General features: G+C 39.5%; 1 protein-coding gene across 14 annotated transcripts in view; it reads right to left on the reverse strand.

Annotated features, from left to right (window-relative positions):
• The window catches only part of Kiaa1217 (KIAA1217 ortholog), a 458,856-nt gene that overhangs the window by 79,645 nt on the left and 354,562 nt on the right, over positions 1–24,649 (reverse strand). For 13 of the 14 annotated variants that reach the window (XM_076832183.1, XM_076832182.1, XM_076832181.1 and 10 more), the window contains 2 exons: positions 22,285–22,483; positions 18,432–18,525 (listed from right to left, as the gene is read on the reverse strand). In XM_076832183.1, coding sequence (XP_076688298.1) covers positions 18,432–18,525; positions 22,285–22,483 — 293 coding nt within the window. Of the gene's footprint in view, positions 1–7,789; positions 7,863–18,431; positions 18,526–22,284; positions 22,484–24,649 lie in introns of those variants that run through there. The other variant, XM_076832184.1, reaches the window with a different exon arrangement.

A 24,649-nucleotide genomic window follows, 5' to 3' on the forward strand; every position in this document is an offset into this window, starting at 1 on the left:
GTTAGGGAAGACCAGCTGCCCGAGGGAATAGATAGACCACTGACAGCACCAGAAAGTTGGTCTAGGTCAGTGATTCTCCACCTCCAGTGTGCATCAGAACTAGTCAGAGGGTTTGTTAAAAGATTACTGGGTCTCACATTGAGAGTACCTGATTTGGGAGGTGTGAATGGGGACCAAGAATTAGCATTTCCAACAATTCCTTAGGGGATGCTGCCCTGCTGGACCAGGAACGACTCTTAGAGAACTGCTGCTCTAGAGAGAAGAGGGGAAGCGCCACGTGGAGTCACTATAAACTCATGATGAGATCTCCATCCTACTCCAGGCTTGGCTAAATTCTAGTTCAGGAGGGTGGCCCTTATTCAACTTTGGGTTTAATTCTAGGCATTTGTAATTACCTAGAATTTCTCCAGCAGTAAATATTTTCACTAAATCTGCCAGGAGAAGATGGAGATGGGGAAGTCTCTAAAAATATTAAACATTAATGAAATACTGTATCTCCAAAATGCCTTCCAGAATTAGCTCATTTAATCTCCAGATCACTCCCATCAGATAAATATTATCATCAGCCATTTCACAGATGAACAAACTGGGACCCAGAGATGTCAAGTGTCTTATCCAAAGTCAAATAACATGGCCAGGACCTAGGAAATGCCAGAACAATCTTGCATTCTAGTATCAAGAAATCAGTGAGGATGTCCGACTTTCTCTGAATGCTCTTCAAAAGACAGCACTGGCTTGAGAACCACCGAAGAATGAGTATTATTTCTGTCCAAAACCAGGTGCAGAGATATCTCAACAAGGACACCTGCACTGATTGTTACAAGAGAGAAGGGTGAAATGGACCCGACCATATTAATGCTATCTACAAATGGGGGGTAAAAACAGTCTTCCAAACAATGACTCTAGGATGTGCGTGAGCCCCACAACAGTGCTCCATTTCAAAGGAATACCTTCCTGTGTTTTCAGTTCAAATATCAAGTCAGTCAGCCAGTGAACACGGCTGGGAAATATGAGATGGTTAGCAAAACCACTGCTTCGCCTTATTTGGATAAATAACAGCCTCAAAGACAAGCAGTTTGGGAGTCGTGCATATCCTGAGGCTGAGCTTGGCAAGCATCTCTGCCCACACCCTGCCATGCCCTGCCTTGCCCTGACTGGCAAGAGAAGTCTAGCCAGCCACCAGCCTGTCCCCACTGAGCTCTGATACAGAGAGGACCCTCGTCAGAGACTAGGTCAGCTTCCCTGTGTCAACTGCCAAACCTTTGAGCGTTCCTACTCTCTAATGAAGCCCTGCATTCCTAGAACAAAGTACCTCATAAGAAACAACCAAGATAGCTCCAGGTCCAGCGACTCTGTAGAGAGAAGTTATGTGCCATGAGATAAAATGTCCACATCAGGAAGGAGGTGGATACTGTCTAGTTACTCCCCCAAACTCTGCCCCCGGCAATGGGCAAGATTTCTCTGCCCCCACATGAAGCCAGGCATGTGAAGAAAAGGCTTTATCTTCTCTGGAATGCTTTTCAAAGTTCATGATTAGCACCACTTCAAAGAGAAGTGGTGCTCCAGGCTGATCCAAAGGTAGCTCATCTCCCCCACTAGCCTACTCCCTTTTTCTTTTGTATTATCTTTCTCTCTCTATATATATTTTTTATTTTTGAAAAGCAACACCAGGCAAAATTTATCTCCTCTAGTGATGATGGGAAGATATGAATCAAAATAAATAGAGGGCGTTTCTTCAGATTCGAACAGCAAAGCATTGGCTCCATTTTGAAATCTCTGCTCCAATATAAAAATTAATTTCTAAAAAGTGTTATGGGTGTGATAATCCTCTTCAATCATTACTCCTTCCCTCCCTAATACTCAAGGAAGACAGAGGAGCATGGCGGTGGGACAAGCACTGGATTATGAATCAAAAGACTTGGTTTCTCTGTAGGAGCTCTTGTTGGCAGAAATCTCACCACTCTGAGTGTGATCCTGACCCTGAACTTCTCTGAGCCTCCAATTCTGCTGTCTCATTGTTCCAGGCATACTTTTTGTACTTATGCTTCTGGAGCCACAAATGCCCAACAGGCTAAATCATCACCACATTACTGTGTGTGCAGAAATGTGTGAAAGACATACATTATCATTAACATCACCAACAAACACTCATGCACTTACTCAATGAGTTTGCGAGTGAAGCAAAAGGAACAAGATGAATAATCCCCACTTGAACACATTCCTAGGGAGAGGAAGAGAATGAGACATTCTCTTCTTAAAGCACAAGAACTGAGCACAGAATGGAAACTGTGAATGTAGCCAGTGTGAGAACACCTTCCTGTATTCTATAGCAAAGACATCATCCTTGAGGATGAAAGTTCATCCTCACATTTGAACTCACATTTAAGAAGACACTTTTCATCATTCCATTCCCCAATTAACTGATGATTCTGAATCTAGTCCCAGCTACCTAAAAGACCCCCGACTCATCTCATACCAGTACAGCAAGAAGTACACTCAAATTTCAATGATTTACAATAAGTATGAAATGAACAATTATCCTCATCTGTGCTTTTTTCACCCCCATTCCCATATAATCGGGGAGAGATCTCTTTGTGAATGAAAAGAAAATTCATATCATTACTTCCAGAATAAAGCCCTGCAGTTGGTGAGGAGGAAGCTCAATTAGTTCAAGGTAAGTTTTTGGATGTTCTCAGAATTTCAAGAATCATTATCCCTTCTAGACCCATCCCATGTTTATATTCAAAGCATGGATTTGGGCATTTTGGGGTTGTTCTTGATTTTAAAAAAAATTTATCTTGTAATATTGCTCAAAATAAATTCTTGGCAAAAATAAATTGATTTGCATTTTGGGGGGAGATAACAAAAAGTAGAGGTCTAATGAAAACATAGGCTATTTACGCTGAGATGGTGTTACGTATATATTCACTATATTTTAAATATAAAATTTGGTCATTTTTATATTAAGATGGATTATGTATACAAGTACATTTCTTTTGATAACAATTTTGTGTCAAAATAAAAAATATACAAATTCCACACTGGACTCATTTTCATGCTCTAATCACAAGGGGGTACTGAATAGAAACTTATTAGCATTTTGCTAAATTTCTTCAGATCATTGTTACGAATAATAAAAATACGGAAACATTTTAAAACAACATATTTCAGTCTTAAAATGGTCAGATTAACATAATTATAGCCTTAGGTTGCCAACAGTGCCATGGATCTCATTTTCATGAGAATGAAGAAGTTTGCTCAGATCACAAGCTAATAGGCTCCTTGGTCTAAATATATACAGTAAAATCTGCAGCAAATTTCTAAAGTGTTAAGGTCTGAACCCTGTAGATAGCTGGTGAGTAAATTACGCTGCAATGGAGCATATTTTTTTTTCTTTTCCTTTTTGCAATTACACAGCTGCTAGGAAATATATTTTTAGGTTTATTTTAAAAGGCAAGGAAAAATGGTATCTACTTGGTGGGTATGCATGCAGAATATTCCTTTAGTCACTACTACAAGATGCCAGCCATGTAGTCTAGACGAAGCCATCAGGCAGTGGTCACAGATCCCATGCGTTAGGGGTGGCATGTTTTATGAAAGAGTGCAGAGCTGTGTGAGCACACTCTGCTATTTCTGAATTTCCCCACTGTCAATATCGTTGTGATTTCTTGCTGTAGGGGGCTTTGTTTGGTAGCTCTTCCTATTCTACTGAAGGCAAATGAAAAGGAACAGTTTCAAAGAGTGAAATCAGAGTAAGGGAAAGCATGACCTTTAACGTCATGGAAACGAGGAAAAAAAACGAAGGGAATGAAATCAAGTGCATGTGTCGATCAACGAAATGAGTCAAACATATTGTCTATATTTCAAGAACCCAGAGTTAGTATTGCCTGAACAGTGGGCACAGGTCCTCCTCCTCCTCAAACGACACGCTAGATATTCACACCTTGTATCGAGTGGGGCCTCCAATAAATAAATATGCACAAAAAATGATGTAACGAATAGCTCCTCTTTTGTGGCAAATAATGAGACACTCAGGTCTTGAGACTTCCTAAAGACGAATTAGACTGGATTTTGACACTAAAGTTGTTTTTCCACCCCTCCATGAACCCCCAACTTCGGTTTCTTCACTTCGAGCATCTACAAGATCCTGCCACCATTGTGCCCATATCCTTACACCAGCTGTACTAACACTCATTTAACCATTTTCTTTAAGTCAATTTTAAACTGACTTTCCTTTTTCTCCTTAACTGCAACAGAAACAACAATATTCATTCACTCTCAGGCTCTTTGTGTGTCTTTCCAAAAATCAATAAAAACAACATTATACAATTATTAAAATTTAATAACCACGTTTCTCTGTGTCATGTAAGTATCAATGGATCCAAGTGAAGAACAACTTAGAAAACAGTCTGAGCTTTAGTACATTAAAGTTTCAGAGTGACTGTGGGAGCTATTTGACAAAGCAAAGAAACTGATATTTAGAGATAATACTATAATACCACATGACTTTGTTAAGCCAACCTTGTTTTAGTCAAAGTATGTCATAATTTGAAGCAGCTGCTGTTGTTTCAGTTGACTAGGTGGCCTATTCTCTCTCCATAAAAATATTGGATAATCTAAATCTAGTTCAAAAATCCATTTGTTTTTGGTGCAGTCCTGTGTATGTCCAATTAATGAACTCTAGACCTACTATAGGATTCCTGGGTCTTTTGAGTAAGATAATCTAGAAGAGTGAGACTTGAGCTGCTTTCTGGAAGGGAGGAGTTAACACCTGGCAATACTCAACGGCAGCAGTGGACGGCAAAGAGAAGTCAAATATACAGCTCTCCTAAGTCCATTAAACAAATAAACCTCATGAGGCCTGGGGAGGAGAACAAAGGCATGGAACAGGCTGACAGGGCACTAGATATGGACAAGGGGCTGGTCTGAGGACAGTGGCTTGGGCTCTAGCCTGATTTTTGTCATTACCTTATTGTGTGATTTATTTATTTATTTTGGTACTGGAGATTGAACTCGGGGTGCTTCAACACTGAGCCACATCCCCAACCCTCTTTAAAAAAACATTTTAAATTTAGAGACAGGGTCTCTCTAAGTTGCTTAGAGCCTCACTAAATTGTTGAGGCTGGCTTTGAACTTGTAATCCTTCTGCCTCAGCCTCCTGAGCTGCTGGGATTACAGGGCTGTGCCACCAGGCCCTGCTTTATTTTGTGATTTTGACCAAACCTCTTCAACTACTCTGAACTTCCTGGGACTCAACTTACAGGTGAATGGATTACCAAAGATGACACCTAATACTCTCTTTCTACCTAGAAAGCCCAATGACTCTAAATAAGTCAAGCCTGTTCATTGAAGGAGCATCAATGATGCACAAATCTAAAGCCGCTTGCTCTGTTTCCTTAAAAGCAGACAAAGTGTCTATCACTCCTGCAAATTACAGGCAAGCAAAGAGATTGCTACCCTATGAGAAAAAAAAAAAAAAAGCATACCAGGGAGGAATTATGTTACCAGGAGAAAAAACACCTTTTTTCCTCTTTAAAGATTAATACATGATTCCTTCCGCTCTCGAGTTTATATGAAATAACACATGCTCACCTGAGACAGTTTGGGAAAAGCATAGAGCAAAGAATGAAAGAATGGACAACTAGAAGTGCACTGTGGACCCATGGAACCTCAGCTCATGTGGTAGGGAACAGTTTGGCATGATCTGGGAAGGCAAAATCCTGGCCAGATAACGACATGTAGGTACAAGGGATACGACTTAAAAATACAAGGACATATGTTTCTAGTCAAAGGCCATTTCCGTTAACATCTATATTTGTAAAAGCAAAGAAAAGACATGTGGCTTGTACATCAAAGGGTAGATGGGTGTGGCAAAACCCTCTCACACACTCCAGCCATGGCTTGGGACCCTTTGGGAGTCAACTCTACCCGATACCTGCTGATGCTCTGTTCCAAGTGTCTACTTGAGCTGTGCTAGTTGTTTAGCTAACCCTGGGATTTATGCTGAAGTGGGGTTGGAAGCAAGTTGCCTTGATCCTGAAGCCCAAATTCTGTGTTATGATGAGCAGCTGCATCGCCTGGTGATGCTGTTGGCAGTAATTACTTTGCATCGCAAATCACCAGAGTATTTTTGTTGCTCAGTTGATGTCTCAATCTTCAGGAAGGGGTGGGAAGAGCAATGCTGCAGGGGAAACTCTGGTTCTGAGATGGCTCATTCAGCTCGCTGCCCTAACCCCAGAACCTTCACCTCTAACTTTCTGGAACATTCTCCCTGGTCTGGTCCTGAAACAGTGACAGGTGGGCACATTGAGCCAGTTTCCATTCAAAGACACTTTCTCACTTCCAAATCAAGCTTACAAATACTCTCCCTGTTCTCCCCAACACATTTTAAATGAACACTGCAGCACACAAAGCAAGAAAAAAAAAAAGAAATAAAATCTTCAGCAGTAAAATCAGCAGTTTACCCAAGGTGCTTTTTGCTATCTGATGTTCACATTTTCATTTCACTAACTTATAACTAGGTCCATGATTAAAGAATCAGCTGATATAGTCCAAGGTTTTAGATGCCACAGATCTTAAAAAAAAAATTCCCTGAAGAACAAAATAACTTATCTTGAAGCCAGTTCCAATATTACTTTATTATTATTATTATTCTCAAGATAAATTATCTGTATTTGACTCCAGATTGTAGGCATCAGCTACTGGTGAGGCTGTGTAGTGTGGGATATAGAAACAAGGGCTATGGAGAATCAGCCTGGATTTAAACCCCAGCTCTGCTACTAGTGTGCTACTTCATCTCTCTCAGCCTCAGTTTTCCAATCCTAAAATGGGTACAATATTAACTATGCCATAGGATTATCATTATGACTTAATAAAAATATCTGTTATTTAGATTGCATTGGATAATTACATCTCATGTGCATCAACTCGTCTACAGACTGTGATAAAGACAGCATGTAGATAAGCAGATCCATGCACACATATATCTTTAAAGAAAAACTGACATAAAATCTTCATTAAATTCCTTAAAGAGAAATTAATGCATAGTTTGTGAACAAACTTCTGAAAGAGTAAGACAAAATATTCACTTCAATCAGCGTAATTTCTATCAAAGACTTTTTCAGGCAATCATTAAACCTGGTGTAACAGACTCAAATCTATTATTCATAAACGGTAGGAGTTTTCAACATCATTTTATCAAGTTTAAATTGATATTTCTTTAAACATTTTCAAAACCAAGATAAAGGGATTGTTTTCATTTAAAATCTTAAAGTGATTTTCACAGGAACAAAAGACCAAATAATCCGCCCCCCGCCCCCGGCCTGTTAAAGGACACATCCTAATTTCCCTCCCATTTGTACCACGTCTTCCAATTTTCTACATTTGTCTCAGAAACTGAACACAAGTCAACATCTTCCTGAAAACATGGGACACTGTCACAAAACACATAAATCAACAAGCTCTGTACAAGCAAACTACATTGACATCTTAAATCCCTTTCTAAATTATAAGGTTAAACAGAAACTAGATTCACAAGATTTGTGGAATGGAGACAGCCCAGTGTAATTTCAGTGGATCTTTCAAAACAGAGGAATGCCAGCAACAAAGAGGTCTCCTTCCAAGCAGAGCACATGAAGTTGACATAAAAACCTCAATTGTGATTCCTTATTGAATTGAACTTGAATACAGAAGGCTTAACTCGGGTGAATGTAAATGTGCCAGAGCGTGACCAAAAAAGAAAAAAAAAAATTCCCCAAATCACATTTTGTTATAAAGACACAGTTCTTACCTTTCATCTTCCGTGGATCTTTCTTTTCTAGAAAAAACTTTCTAGACTTGCAGAGACCTGGAAATCACCCATCTCTCGAATGCTTCCTGCTCTGCCTGTCTTCTTGGTGACTAAACGCCAGGCTTGGTTTTCTTACAGAAGGAAGCTTTTAGTCAAAATATGTGGTTTAAAGGAGCAGTATCCACCCTTGTTAAAACCATTTCACGGACATTCAGAGGTTTTGTTTCTACTCTATGAAAGTTAAATCTAAATAGGAAGGCATTTTTCCTGTCCCGGAAATCAGCATAACTAAAACCAATGCTGAGCTAACAAGAAGTGTTTCTTCCATGTGTTCTGTCTGGCAGACACTGCAAGCCATATCAAGGAAACACGTGATGTTTATAAATACAATATGGCTCATGTTGTCATAACCTCTCAATGACAAAAAAAAAAAAAAAAAAAAGTGCAAGGAAAAGCAAGCAGCCATGCAGCAAGAAAGATGAGATTTGTATCACTTGAAAACTGTATCTCTGATGTGCATATGTTACCTTCTTGCTTCCTAAAAAAAGCAGACTTTATAACAGGGAGCAGTGAGGGAAGAGGGAACTATCTGCCAGGTTCTGGACTGCCACTGCATTAAAATGTATTCGATGGCTGATCATTTCAGTAAGTCATTTCTAATCAGTTGGAACAGAAATCATCCTTTTGCATGTTAGAGAGACACAATATAATAGGAACATTAGTACATGTGCTGCTCATAGGTGAGGTCCAGAGTATCCACTCAAGCAAATACTAGGCAAGGATTTCACATAGTGTGGAACTGATAGGGAACATTATACATGTCCGTCTATATTTTCAATGATCAGCTTCTGGGAAAGGAGCTACCACTCCTATCTTTCTCACCGTTATCTTTAGGAATCTCACATGAGAGGTTAGACCAGAGTGGGACTGAGAGTGAGACCAGGGAGCTGGGAGACAGAATCAGTGAAATTTTGCCATAAGGGGGTGAGGTTATCTGTTCTAAAACCATGAGCCCTATTTTGTAAGTCTGGAGGTATTTGAAGTCCTGACTACAAACTCAATCTGAAAGCTAGATTTGTCTTAGTGCATAAATGCAGCAACACATGATCTGTATTATTTAGATTTGTTGCTGATATTTAACTTACTCTCCAACAAAGATGAATGCAATTCCTGAAACCCATTCTTCCAAAAAAAAAAAAAAGATTTTTTTTTTTTTTTTTTTGGACAATCACTTAGTTTAATCTGACAAATTCAGACCCTTTTCCTTATTGTTATTTTCATCTTAAATTTCTGGATTATTAGCTGCTATCAGATCATCTTAATGAAATGGGGAATGCTGTTAGGACAGATAGACACTCTTATTTCTCATTTGGGCCAGCAACCCATACCAGCATAAACTAGGAATGTGCTGCAAACCTCAGATGTTTGTGTTTACAGATCATCGTATTGATCTTAGTAGATAAACATCAGCAGGAAGTCTGACAGGAAAGTGGTGATGTAAGTACCATTTTTCATCCATATACTCAGGACAAGGACACTGAAGAGAGCCAGAGGGAGCATAAAGATGCATGAAATGGGGCCCTGGCCTCCAAGAAGCCTGGAGTTTGGCAAGGAACTTAAGATAGGTGCATCAGTAACTACTAAAAAGGTTAAATGTGATCCCCATTCAAACACCAATGGCATTCTTCACAGAACTAGAAAAACAGAATAGTCCTAGAATAAAGAATAAAAGAAATAGAACAGCTAAAACAATTTTAAGACAAAAAAGCAACCCTGGAAGCATCACAAATTATACTACAGAGTGATAGTAACAAAACCCGCATGGTAGTAGCACAAAAACAGACACGTAGACTAAGGGTACAGAATAGAAGGCCCAGAAACAAGCCCACCTATCTAGTCATCTGGTCCTCGACAAAGGTGCCAAAATCATACACTGGAAAAAAGAGGTGCTTTTTAACAAATGGTGCTGGGAAAACTGGTTATCCACATATAGAAGAATGAAACTAAACCTTTATCTCTCACTCGGCACAAAAACCAACTCTACATGGATTAAAGATCTAGGAATCAGACCAGAAACTATGCAACTCCTAGAAGAAAATGTAGGGTCAACACTCCAACATATAGGCAAAGACAATACTGTTTTCAATAGGACCCCAAAGCTCAGGACATAATAAGACTTAATAAATGGGATGGCATTGAATTAACAAACTTCACACAACAAAGAAAATAATTACGAATGTGAAGAGAGAACTTAGAGAACAGGAGAAAATCTTTCCTAGGGACTCTTCTGATGGGATTAATAACCAGAACTTAACACTAAAAAAAATTTAACACTAAAAAAACCCCTCCAAATAATTAATAAATGGGAAAATGAACTAAATAGATACTTCTCAAAAGAAAAAAATACAAATAGCCAACAAATGTATCTGAAATAACACTGTTAGCGATTAGAGACACGCAAATCCAAACTACACTGACTGAGATTGCATCTCATTCCAGTCAGAATGGCAACCATCTAGAATACAAACAATAAATGAGGATGTGGAGAAAAAGGAACACTTTACACTTTGGTGGGATTGCAAATTGGTACAACCACCGTGGAAATCAGAATGGAGATTCCTCAATTAGGAATGGAACCACCATGTGACCCAGCTATACTACCCTCAGTATTTATCCTAAAGAATTAAAGTCACCATACCATAATGACACATGCATACCCACATTTATAGCAGTATAATTCACAATAGCCAGAGTATGGAACCAGCATAGGTGTCTATTAGTAGACAAATGTATAAAAAAAAATGTGGTAAATATACACAAGGGAGTTTTTTGTTTGTTTGTTTCTTTTTTTGGTACTGGGGATTGAACCCAGGGGCACTTAACCACTGAGCCACATCCCCAGTCCTTTTTATTTTTTTATTTTGAGGCAGGATCTCCCTCAGTGGCTTGGGACCTTGCTAAATTGCGGAGGATGGCCTTAAACTAGTAATTCTCTTGCCTCAGACTCCTAAGCCACTGGGATCTTTGGAATGAGCCACCATGCCTGGTTCCGCAATGGAGTTTTACTTAGCCATAAAGAAAAATGAAACTGTCATTTGCAGGAAATCAAATGGAACTTAAGAACATTATGTTAAATGAAACAAGCCAAACTCAAAAAGTCATGGGTTGTGTCTCCTATGAGAAAGTGAGGGAGGAAATAGTAAAAGAAAGGTTCAGGGGGGCTCTCCTGAAAGTCAAAGGAAGATCAGTGAAGGTAGAGGGAAAAGGGATTGGGAAAAGGAGTGGGGAGGGCAAGGGGAAATACTGCAGAACAATATTGATTGAATTATACATCACATTGTGGGCATGTACAAATATATCACAATGAATCCCCACCATTATATCCAAGTATAAGGCTCCAATATGAAATATAAAAAATAAAGACAAAATAAAAGTAAGAATAAAAGAAAAAAAAAGGAAATGACCCATAGACATGGATCTTGGAGACAGCATTGGGAAAGGACTGAGGTAAGCATAGGAATGACTAGGAAGGCCAGTTCCAGAGTTCTCCTTGGCTTGAGACCCACTCTCTCTCTCTCACTGGCTCTGTGATTCTGAGCAGGTTCACTAACCTCTCTGATGAGCACCAGGTTCCTCATCTGTCACAGGTAATAAGATAATAAGAACTCTCACATTACCTTGTTTTTACAGTCAGAGATGAACAACTACAAGCAAAACATTTATCAAGGTGCTAAGCACAGACAAGCATATGATGAATATTATTTTTTAATAGCACTGTCATTGTGACAGCCAAGGGGATATCATGGTTGGGTCAAAGAAGTCTTTGAACAAACAAGAAAATCAGCTAGGAGTGTTTTTTTTGAAGCTTCCACCTCTTGGGATTCTTTGCTCCACACTTCCTGTTCCTTTTTTCCTTATCCACCTCCCCTAAGGGTATCTTTCTAGTACAGTCAACAGAGAACAGAATGGGGTAAAGTGAAACATGAAAAGATGCCATGAATCAAGTACAATATAGTGTCAAGAGATGAAACAAATGTTAATAAAGTATATTTTGTACATTTCAAAACTTGCTAAACTTGAATGAAACTATGAAGGAAAGGAGACTGTGGATTAAATTCAAAGAAACAGAAAGAGGTGAGCTCCAATCCATGTGACCTTGGGAAAGACCTCTTTGGCCTCAGTTATAGCATCTATAAAAAAATCAGCATACCTACTTTGCAGAGTTGTGGACTAATAGAACAGTATGTAAAGTACTTTAACACATTGTCTACTGCAGACACAAAAAGGTCTACTATCTCACATTCAGGACAACAATGGTATAGAATGAACTCTATTTATATCCTGTCAGATTCTGCAAGAAATTAACAGAGTTCACATTACTTATTACATTTTTTTAAAATGAAAGTCAAAGTGGAATGTACAACAAGAAGAAATCGAAAAGTAGGGAAATTAAAGAGAGGGGCCAGGAACAAAGCCAATACACAAAATACCCACCACAAATGCCTATATCCTTGCTGTGGGTGGGCCAGAGATTTAATTCTAAGCTTTAGAGGAGCAACACAAAGAGGGAAAATGATCACTTACAAGATTCAAAATGTCCATATGATAAAAATAAACCAAGAGAAGCACAACTATTTCTGGCGATGAGAACAGAGAGATTTTTACAGTGGGTTCTCATTAATAACAGAAAATGAATAATACAGCATTTGTAGCACCATCATTATAGTACTCAATGCAATCCATGTAAAGAGGTTTACTCAACTTTTACCACAGGTTAGGATGCTGGACTGGCTTTCAGAGGTCTACTGAGATGAACATATTATGGTTTGTGCCTTTGAAGAACTAACAGTCTGTGGATGAGATGAACCTAAATGACTACACCACCAGGGTAATGTGCAACGTGTCCTCAACGGGGGGGGGGGGGGGGGGGGATTAATCATAACAGAGCGTTAGGGAAAGCTGCATGGAATAGGCATTCTTCTTTTCGTTAGACTCGAAAAGCAAGTTTTTACTTTTAAAACATTTTATTATGGAAACTGTCAAATATAAAAAAGTGGAGAAAATAATATAATGAATTCCTATCTCCCAGCTTTGGCATTTTTCAACATTTCAACAATTTTGTTTCATCTACTTCCTGTATGTGTGTAGATTTTTATTATTGTTTGGTGGAGTGTTTTAAAGCAAATTCCATTCATCCTGTCATTTAACCTGCAATACTTTCGTATGTTTCATTTTAAAAAATAAACCACCAACCTATTATTATACCCCACAGAATTACCAGTTTCATCTTAATATCATCTGATTCCTAACACATGTGGAATTTTCTCAAATAGTTTTAAGGACATTTTTTTACAGTTGGTCTGTTCAACTCAGTATCCAAACACTGGTGTGCCTATGGCACTTGGTTGTTACAACATAGTCAAGTCCTGAGAAACTTAGCGCTCCTTTACCACACTTTTCTCAAGGCAGCAGTTTGTTAAGGGAATCAGACAATTTGTCTGGCAATATGTTTGAAGACCAGAATTTTGAAAGTTAATGTCTTAAGTCTGTTTCATGCTACTATAACAAAATGCCTGAGGTTTTTTTTTTCTTCTTCTTCTTCCTCTTCTTCTTTTTCTCATGATTTTGACGATTCTGGTGGCTAAAAAGCCCAGACAATCTGGTGTCAGTATCTATAGGCCAGGCTGCATCAACTTGGCCAAGAAGCAGAAAGGGAAATGGCCATGTGCGGAAGGGGCCAAGCATGTGAGGTGATCTTGCTTCATAACAAACTACTCTTGTAACAATTAATCTAGGCCTGGGAGAACTACACTGATCTCCTCTGAGGGTAGATCCCCCCACCCCCATCCATTTTCCAACCACCTTCCACCAGGCCCCAGCTCTTAAAGTTCTACCACTTCTCACAACTGTTACGTTGGGGACCAAGCTTCCAGCCCATGAGCCTTAAACCATCTCCAACCCATAGCAGGCAGACATGTGGGAAAGAAGAGGACAACTTGGAACTGGAAACACTGGGGAGTAAGAACAGAACTGCAGCTGATGCAGTTGGTAGAGAAATAATGACTATTGTAACTACAGCAGCAGAATGTTAGCTAAGGAGCCTAGTATCCACAACTAAGTTACTCCAATTCAAAGATCAGCCTTTTCTCTCTAGCCATGTGGCCCTGGGATAATTTCTAAACATAAGAAACGGTTTCATCAACTATAAATGAAGGGACTTATTACAATGCCTGTCTCAAAAATTTGTCTTGAGAATTACATAAAAATGTGTTAGCTATTATAAGGATATTGGTGTGGGCAATGGCAGAAGGGCCATTTTTAAAAGACCTTGCAACGTGAAATGGGCAGACTTTGGCGGCTGTTTGAATATGTGAATAGCAAGAATCAGGCAAAAGAAGAATCACTGACCTCACATTCCCTAGCCCCCCAGAGATTCATGCACACATGTATACTCCCCAATGTAACCAATCTAACCTCAAAAGCTAATAAAAAAATCAAGGAGGATAAAGGTTTGGAGAAAAAAAAAAACAGCAATTTTATCTTCAATGGGATACATTTGAAATGCTAGAAGAATACAGGCCAGTATGAAAAGAACCACATAGAAGTTGAACATTTGGGTCTTGAATTCTGGAGATGACAGAACTAGGATACAGTTTTAAGGGTCATTCATATGGATGCAATACTTAAATCAGTAGTCAAATAAAAACCACAAGTGCAAAAGTTCAGAAAACAGACAAAAGAAATAAAAACTAAAATCCCCAAACTGATAAAGACTGTGGGAACACACTGGAGATCATTTAGGGGGAAAAGGGAGGAAGAAACACTAGTGAATAAAGGAGGCTGGGGGTGTTTGAATGGAGGTAAGGAATTTAGACATGGAGATGTAATGGAAGCCCATGGTTTCTAAGGAGACCATTCCTCAGCATCAAACACAAAGTTCAAATAGAAGAGGCCTGGGCAGCGGTGACTCATCTGGGTATTAGGAAGTAATTTAAGATGCAGGGGCAATTCTGGGGAGTTATGATCTAAATGAAAATCTGGCAGTTGTCTGTATACAAGTAAAAATCCTAGACAAGTGAAATTAACAGAAGGAGACAAGAGGGAGAGCATTAAGGGAGAGTAAAGAATCTTGGGAAGTAATCTTGATTATATACAAGAAGGTAAAGAAGCCTCCAAACTATGGAAAAGCTACCAGGAAGTCACCAGTACTCTTTGAGAACCAGAAAATGGAATGGTTCATTTTAAGTTATGTATTTGTGAATTAGAAACCCTGTGAGTACCTATATAATTTGTGTGAAAGATCCCCTTCCATATGGGAAGCTCGATCTCCTGGGAACTGAATTATCAGCTCTACCATCTGATGCAATAAACAAAAGCTATGTGATTAAATTACATCAGGGTGATTTGCACCCGTGTGCAAAAATCAGAGCCGGGTGGGCGCAGATCCAGTTGAGAACCACAAGTCTCATTAGATATCCTGGCCTCAGAAATGCTCAGCTAGATGCTAAATGAAAAGCTAGACACATGCTTCCCACCAAGCACAAATTCCATGCACACTCTGAAGCCCATAACCTCAGAGTTAATACATTAGTCTAACACACTTCCTGAGGAACGCCATTCTATCATAAAACTGCCCTGGGAGAAATGCCTGGGAATTTTGGATATACAATCTGAACATTTTCTTTCTGTTCAAAGGCAAGATATTAAATTTATCATTTCAGGAAAGTCTCCGAGGCCACGGCAAAGTTCTGGCATGGTTGATGTTACCCCTCTACTTGTTCCAACCAATGTCTTTCTCATATGCATGTTTATTGGTAAGGAGTGGGCAGCTGGGAGTTCTGGCCCAGGCTGACTCTAGAGGCTGGCAAGTGAAGGCTAATGACATCAGGGGCAGGGCTGCAGTGACTGACGCATGCAGGCGGTTACTGTGGAATTCCTTCAGGCCACACTTACATTGCAAACATACGGAGGAGGACGTAGCTCCCCGAAACCCAGCATGCAGCTTGGTTTACTCTGTGACAACTGATCCTAGCTCTGTTCTTTACCATGAACAATGGGGTTTTGGAGCTGGGCTACAAATAAGGCTCAACAAAACTTCCTGTAGTTTCATAGCAATGCAGACACAATCATCAGGAAAGGAAAATGAATTCTAACTTCCAGAACCAAAAGGTGAGGCCCAAGGAATTCCATGTCTTTAAGTTTAGAGAATCTGTGAAGAGGGGTCAAATTACAAACTAAAGGCATGATTGCATCTAGCTGGTTTCTATTTTTTCATTTCTAAATAGTCTTATTGAGACAGAAAAGCTTTTCTGTTGTATTGGATGGTGAACATTTGTCATCCCCTCATTTGAGGACAATGGTTGACTTTCTTATACAAACAACTGGTGTCTAACGTAGGCTGTGGATAACCTAGAAAGTGATTGTTGTCATCTCATCTACAAACAAAAATGGATCCACTTGCTGAAACCCTTAGCAAAAGTTGTGCATTTTAATAGGCTTTGTGCATATGGTTAATATTTGATGCTTCCAGTCCTCACAGCAGGTCCTTATGTAGGCACCACATCTGCTTAAGAGTTAAAACAGGTGTCCTCCCAGCCATAAACAAGATTCTCAAAGGCAATTGTGGGGCGCCTGTCTGGGAATGGCTCTACGTAACAGAAACAACTCCAAGCATAACGGAACTCCAGTTCAAAGGCCCAGCATATATATATATATGATATCCAAAGGGGAAAAGATTCCTATGAATGTCAAAAAAGAGTAATAAAAGGCACAGTGTCTTATAGTATGTATCCATGCTTCATGATTGGCATGACACAATCTGTCTTTATGTAGCTCTGGTTTATAGTTGAAGTAGAACTGGTTAAAAGTGAACCTCAAAATTCTAGATTTTCCAAAGTAGCAACACAGACTTCAGTTCTACACACACCATTTTAGACATAAAAAAGCATTTGAGGATATAAGCGGCCTTTTTCTCCAAAAACGTAGACCCTGGTTCCACAGGTCCCTACTCATGTTCCAATCCAGAATTACACAGAAAATTCTTCTAGCACTTTCAACTAAACCTCCTGACTTGTTTCTTGGTCTTGAACTCACATACCCTTTGTAGGAGATACAACTGTGGCTCCCCAATAATATCTGTACCCTAACTCCCTGCACTTGAGGTTATATTGGGGTACTTGGGAAAGACAGGTTTAAAGATGTTAATCAGCTAACTTGAAAATAGGGAGATTTTTCTGAACTACTGTGTAGGCCCACTGTTACCACAATGTCTTGAAAAGCAGACCACAGGTTAGAGATAGGACGATGGAAACTGGGTCAAAGTGATGCGATTTTGTTAGGTTTGAACATGAAGAAAGGGGATTACAAATCGATGTGGATGACTGCTAGAAGACATAGGGGGGAAAAATGAAAATAGATTCTCTCTAGACCCTCCAGAAAAGCCTTGCTAGTGACCCCTTATATTGGGCCAGCAAAACTCATGTCAGTCTAAAGATTCTAGAACCATAAGATCATAAATTTGCAGTGTTTTAAGCCACTATATTTGTCATAATTTGTTCTAGTGGCAATAGGAAACCAACAAGCATTATCAGGAGACAGACAGCACACCTCACTCAGGAACAATACTCCAACTCCAGGAAAGAATCATGCCTGAGTTTCTTTGCTAGTAATTTTTTTTTTCCTTTCTAGTTACCCTTCAACATTCAACTAAGGGCTAATCCATAGAAAAGATGATATGAAATGGTGCAGTGCCATCTAAATGTGTGTATGTGTAGGGGGGCGGGTTATGGGGTGTGCAGCTGAGAACCAAATCTTTTATTTTCCCCTCCCATTTTTACTTCAGAGGAATGTAACATTATTGTTAGAAACTCAATCCCTTCCTGGTGGAACTACATGAATGTGATCTTAAAATTTTCTTTTTTTAGTTTCCTTTTTCTTTTTTCCTTCAAAACACCCCTGTGTACTGTGAATATTTGTTTGATCTCCTGAGATGATCTAAATCTAGAGGATTTTAGCTCTTAAATCACACAGATGTTTGTGCTTGCCCACAACATGGTTCACAGAAGATCTGCTAATATTAAATACAGTACAACAACAAACAGTCCTGGATTAGAAGGTGAAAAATGGAAAGAGAACGTGAGGAACTTGGAAGGCACACTCTGAGAACAAAAACAGTTGTCCATGTAACATGTGCACTCTTTGTATGTGAATTTTATGTTGGAGGAAAAAATTTCAAGGGATCCTCTAAATTAGTGTATTACGGAGAAGATTTTCAGCATATTCTTGGAAGGAGGCTTTTTCTAAGCTCTAGGCTTAGGGGTTGGAAGGGTGTAGCTCAGTGATATAGAACTTGCCTAGCAGGTGGGAGACCCTGGGTTCAAACCCCACCTTGCCCAAGATAAAAATAAAATATACACTCCATGCTTAGAGGTGAGGTGAATTAGGGTATATAACACTCCCATTTCAATCTGGTTGCCCCAAATGACGAGGCTATCTTATTTTTCTACTCTGGAATAAACAATGAGTCACCAGAGGAGAACCCATGAAACCAGGTGGTGGGGTGTGACTATGTGAGAAGCAGGAACAAGAAGAAGAGATGGTTGGACCCACCAAGAAAAGTTAAAAATAGAACAGTGCCGCTTACCCTCAGGTCTCCATTCACAGTTTTTGGTGTGTGACTGAATGCGTGTGAAGGATCCTTGTTGTACACTTTGAGGAGGGATCTGTCTTGAATGTTCCTGGAATCAAAAACATCAAAAACTATGGCAGATGAAAGAAGCCTGACTCTGGCCATTTCCTCTGCCTGCTCTGGAGGATCAGGTAAAAGCCATGAACAGACAATCTGGCAGTGTCTACCAGAAACCACACAAAAAGTTCTTTCACCATAAAATAGGCAAATATCAATAAGGAAAAGAAGAAAAACGACTTCAGCTTTTCTTTCTTTGTCTCGTTCCTCGGGCAAGTATTATTCTTTCAGTGTAGCTCTCCACCCATAAATATCAGGTAACAAGAACTTTCTTTCAAGATTCGGAGGGTGGAAAACTAACGCTTTCAAAAACAATAAAATTCCAACGTTTACAATATGTTCAAAGAGATTCGGTTAATATTTAAATATTTAATCGTTTACTTTGCTCAAACACCTGGTTTGCTGCTTATCTAATGAATGTGCACACACACACACACACACACACACACACAAATGCCTTTTTTTCTTTTTCTTTTCTTTTTGTCTCCAAACATGTTCAGCAAAGAAAATAAAATGTTATATGCAGTCTTAAAAAAGTACCCAAATTAATTAAATTAAATTAATATCTTTACAGTGCATTTGTTTCTTCCACAGTGGGTTTTAAAACATACTTTCCTACATACAAATTGAATCATAGGCCATAAAGGAACAGCAGCAGATAAATTCTTCTCTCCTAAACCTAGCACTTACAGCCAATGAGTCATCCCACAAGCAAAAGACAGATATCCCATACCTTGCTTGGCGCCTACCTTAAAGTTATTTAAGAGCACATGAATGTGTACGAAGTCCTTGTTTCGCACTGTAAAGCCCTGGAAGGGCCATCCAAAGTCCCTTCATCCCTGTCTACCCTGTGATTCCACTCCAGTGATGGCTGGGGCAAACTCAGAAAAATGTGTGCAGGAGGACAAATACCTTCTCCCAGGTGCAGCGATGCATTTAATGGGCTGATTGCAATCACTGGGATTACTGGGTTATGTTTTGGTTTTAAGTGAAGTGGAGGATTCTTGGACTGGTCCTGTTCTTCTTTTTTAAATACCTGCCAATCATTACTTTGAAGCAAGGACTAGTCCAAGCTTGCATATTTGTTCCACGTTTCAAGGAGCTCGTTAGAAGTCTGCTGAGGGGAGCATACAGCCCTTGTTATTAAAAGGGGCTCAGTTAATGAGAAGGGGAATGTCGTAGAGGCAAGACCTTGGGCATTCACTAAAGGAACACACCCTCTGGCTAGAGGCAGAAGTCATGTGTGATGATGTGGAGAAACTGCAAACCTCACTGGTGAGAAAGACTTACTGCAACTGTAAAGGTATTTTGAAAATACATGAGCTTGGTTTCTGATTAATTTAGAAACATGTTCATCTGAGATGAACCAACAGTAAAAGGCCAGATTGCATTTACGGTGGTGACATTTACAACACAGTATTCTGACCCGAACTCTGCAGCATTTTCCCGAAGGAAAATACACAGAACCCAACACATAATGAAATAAGCCAAATGGTGAGAAAATACACTCTTGCTTCAAAAATACTCAGGAGGTGACATGAAGTTTGCCTTGAGTTTAGATTAAAGCCATTGTCTTCAGTTAGAGCCTATGTGATACTTTTTTTTTTTTTTTTTTGGTCTTAAAATATTGCTTGTGGTAAAAATTTCTTCTACCATTCAAATGAAATAGAAATGAACCATCTTTTATATTTAAAAGAGAGAGAGAGAGAGAGTGATTCTCAGGAAGGATATATATGTGATCATTTAGCATAAATATTATATTCATCATCCAACAAAAGTATTTTCCCTGCTTGAACACTTTTAGGTCTTTTTAAATATTTAAATCAAAGAAACTGGAGAAGTAAAATTATAGAAAATTTACAAATCAATGACTTTCCACTTAAGCTTTTTAAATGAGATTTTAAAAAATCAGGCTATCAGTACTGCAGCTTAAAGATCAAAAAGATCATCATTTTTTCGATCATAAAATGTAAGCATCACTGGGAATGATAGTGTTTAAAAAGTGACTGCCCTTCAAGTGCTATTTTCACTAATCTTACCAAATGGGTTTGCAAGGAGGGCCATGACCTGTTTCCTCCTAGTCCTCCTCGCATTTCTCTTTGTTAACTGCTTTCCAACATTCCCAAAGAATGCAAAAAGAACCAAATGAACCACATTTTGAGGCTTGGGAAAGGCTCTAGGAAGCAGACTTATGGCAATCCTCCCATAGGCTGCAAGACAGTGATTGTCTACAACCCTCTCCTCAGCCCTGAGCTCCAAAATCAAGAGTGCTTAGTTTCATACCTACTTCCTATGGCAGCATCCCTCCATGCCTCTAAGTGCGGAAATATGATTGTTATAAAATGTCATGTCCATGTAAAAATACTACATGGGATTATATTATTGCAAACAGTCTTCAAACATAATGTGATTATTTCAGCTTTAAGTTTATGCTTTGTAAATTAAAAAAAAAAGTTTTGGTGATAGCTTGACTAATAATTTATATCGAAAACAAGCATGAATGTTCTGGTACTCATGAATATTTAAACCGATTTTAAAAAGCAGGAAGGTTGTGTAATAGGTAGCACCTATACCTTAGGGCATGTGTCAAACTTTGAAAGCCCTAAATTACTCATTCATCTTGGCACAATACTAAATATGTCATTTGTGATCATTGTTAGATATTTATCGGCTTACATTTACTGTCCTCTAAAGGCATATTTTTAAAAGTGGTACTCGTTATTTCCAAGATAACAAAACAGGAGAGCTTGCTATCACCATGGGGCAAGGATCCAGAAACCCCAAGTTCTGCCCTTGATGATCTGAGAATGTCCTCAGCCAGGTTTGGGGTGGGGCTTAGTGCTTAATTGGCTGTGTGCTCTTGAATAAGAACCTTAACTTTGATGTTATCTGAGATTCTGGTTCCATAAAATGAAAGGGCCAGATTATCCACTAAATAATCTCCTGAGTTCTAAAATAAGTAAAGGCCACCATATTAGTGATTTAAGTCCTGTTTCTCAGGTTATTTGAATAGAATAGTTCAAAAGGGTCTCTTCTGTAACCACCACTACAGCCAATAGGATGCTTCTGTTTTTTTGCCATTTACAATACCATGAGTCTACATAATCTAGTTTTAGAGTACATCCATCTGGGTGTCCTGGAGAAAGCCCTCCTGAAAAGTGAGACTCTTAGGTAAAGGACACTCTCAAAGAAACAAATGGAAAGTGAGAATGCTTTTCAGTCTCATTTCTTTTAGGCAATAAAGATGAGTCCATTGCTTATATTCTAAGACCCAGTAGGATCACTACCCCAAACAGCCACAGTCTTTGTCTACAGGGGAAAGAGCACTTGAGAGGGAGTTTGGAAATTTCTAGTCCTGAGTACTGCTTTCAGTTCTCACCAAGTTTCTCCACCAACTCTCAGGGCCTTGGTTTTCCTGACTTTGAGATGAAATGGTGGGCTGGATCATTTCTAATGTTCTTTTCTGATTTATGACATTGAAAGATTTGATGTCATATTCAAAGATCCATGCAAAAGTCTTTTGCCTCCATCTTTATAAACTATGCCTTGCAAATGAACTGTGGAAAGCCAGAGAGTGAATTCACACCTGGGTGAATAATCCTGCCAATCATGATAATGGCTGTGCTTCCTTCACTGGGATAAAAGACCCTCTAAATACCATATGGTAGAGAGAAACAAACCATAAATACAACACATGGAGGAAGCACCCCCCCCCCAAAAAAAAAAAAAACCCAATGACATGACTACTTACCTTACATCATTTAATTCATAATAGACATTTCTGCTTTCATCTTTGATGTAAATGGCGACACTGGGTGACTCCAGCATTTTCATGGTGAGCTGCTGTGGAAAGGCACTTACAAAGAGAGCACGGATCGTGTCTGCACTTGTGATTTCATTCGGCATCCTGAGCTGCTTGGTTTCATCTCCGTACTGGAGATAGAGAACCCCTGCGTGCAAAAAGAGCATGGTTATTAGTCCGACTCAGAGGACTTGAAGCACAAGGTAAGCTGTGTCTGTCCTACTGCACTTACAGATGTTCTTGACAAACTTGAAAAGCATGTGACAAGGAATATATGTTTGGAATTTCCAAGGAATGCACTATCTGGTTATCACATAAGCATCCTGCTTTTATTCTCCAGAGTCCAGGCAGGTATTAAAGAGGCTAATTAACCACTGTTTTAAAACCAAAAAGATAAGGAACTGACCTCGGCTGGCCTAAGGTGAAAGGTAGCATTTAATTCCTTTGGAAGGTATACTTAGGACCTAATCCCTTAGGGTTATTTTTTCCATGTCTTTCATTAACCAGGAACATAATCATTATAGCAAAGGGTAAGCTACAGAGCTTAAGTCTTTGTAGTCCATTCAGAAACATTTTTAGTGGAAATGCGACCATATTTCTGTGGTTTTAATTCATACCTACTGTATATTTATACCATCTTAAGTTAGCTTCAGGAAAAGAGTTGGACACAGCAACATTTCATAAATAAAATGGGAAAAAGTCCATTACACAAAGAAAAACACAAGACTGAATCACAGAATGATAGAATTCCCAGGGGTATGTGGTCCCCAGCGAACCACATTTCTCAGTATTTTATTCCCCTATAGAGTGTAGTCACTTTTCACGCTGATTGTGGGGTTGGCCCTGTGACTTGCTTTGGCCATGGGAACATTATTAGCAGGTGTGATGCAGAATGAAAACTTGATATGTGTTTGTACACTGGAGGTTTTCCTCTAGGTGAGCTGCACCTTGGGATCCGCTTCCAGGAGTTCAACCAAGGCACATGGGCGGGAGGCCACACAAAGAACCAAAGTCCTCCTGGCTCCAGTTATGCACTCATTGTATAGCCAGATCTACTGACTGGTCATGTGTATGAGCTATCCCAGCGGATGCCACATGGAATAGAAACGAGATGCTCCCTCCAAACGCTGCTCAAATTGCAGAATCATAAACAAATAAATAACTGCCATCGTTCCAAGTCACCATGTTTTATGGTCATTTGTTATTCAGAAACACATCACTGAAATAGGATACCTAAGACCCTAATACTGAATGTGAATCTTTGTGAGATCCTACCGAGGGTGGACCACCACTTCACTAAGCCTTAACAGGACAGACTAATGTGAGAATAGAGCGACATCTAGATAAACATGGCAGTTCATGAGACAAATTTATTACTTTCTTCAGAAATTCCATTTAAAATGGCAATGAGGAATCAAAAAAGACATAAATCCACAATGACAAAGAGGAGAGAAAAAATGGCTGTGTGCTCTTGAATAAGACCCTTAACTTTGATGATCATAGCAGATGAGACAAAGTTGTCACCTACATCTTTGAGGGAAGAAGTTGACCTACAACATCCAGGGCCACACAAATCCAGGAAAGGAGAGGAAGGAACAGTGAGTTGAACGCGTGAGGCCAGGTTGAAGTCTTTTCTTCCCCAGTGTGTGGCACGATGTCCACCTCTCCCTTTCTGCACTACTCAGCCAAGGAATTCTTCATTGCACTCACATCAGAAGACTGAAGAGCTCCAACCAAAGACTGGATTCAGGACGCCCAGGCCCAGGAGAGAATGCTAGCCAAGGGGCTCAAACCCCAGTCAGGAAACTGAAGGATCCCCCTAGAACACTGAGTTGCTGGAAGAAGGTGACCTATAGATTTTTGAGCGTGATATTTAGATGTCGCCTGGTCACAGGATATGTGGAGTGCCATGTATAAAATTTGCAACTGGTATTGCCATGCGGAGTGGATTTGGGCAGAGAACGTGGATTCCCCCAGAGCGTGTTTGTAGTCGGCCCGTGTGAGTTCGGGAATAAAGAATTGCTGTTTGAATCTACAAGCTGTGTGGAGACTTGTGATTTGTGCCCAGCCGAGAGACTGCGGCATGGTATGACCATGTCTCCACCATACATTTAGACTCTCAGGATGCACAGGTATTTATCAGCTGTTGTACCTTGAAAGAAACGACCAAAGTGACAGAAACTCTGCAGAGGCGAGGCAGCTCAGGCACAGGGGAACACTTGGAGAACCGTGCAGCAGAAATAAAAATTCGGTGAAAAAGTTGATGGAATCTTAAAAAGTAGAGCAAACAGAACTAAGGGGTGAGAAAGGGAGA

Source organism: Callospermophilus lateralis, chromosome 13 (assembly GCF_048772815.1).
Source record: "Callospermophilus lateralis isolate mCalLat2 chromosome 13, mCalLat2.hap1, whole genome shotgun sequence".
Classification (NCBI taxonomy): Eukaryota; Metazoa; Chordata; class Mammalia; order Rodentia; family Sciuridae; genus Callospermophilus; species Callospermophilus lateralis.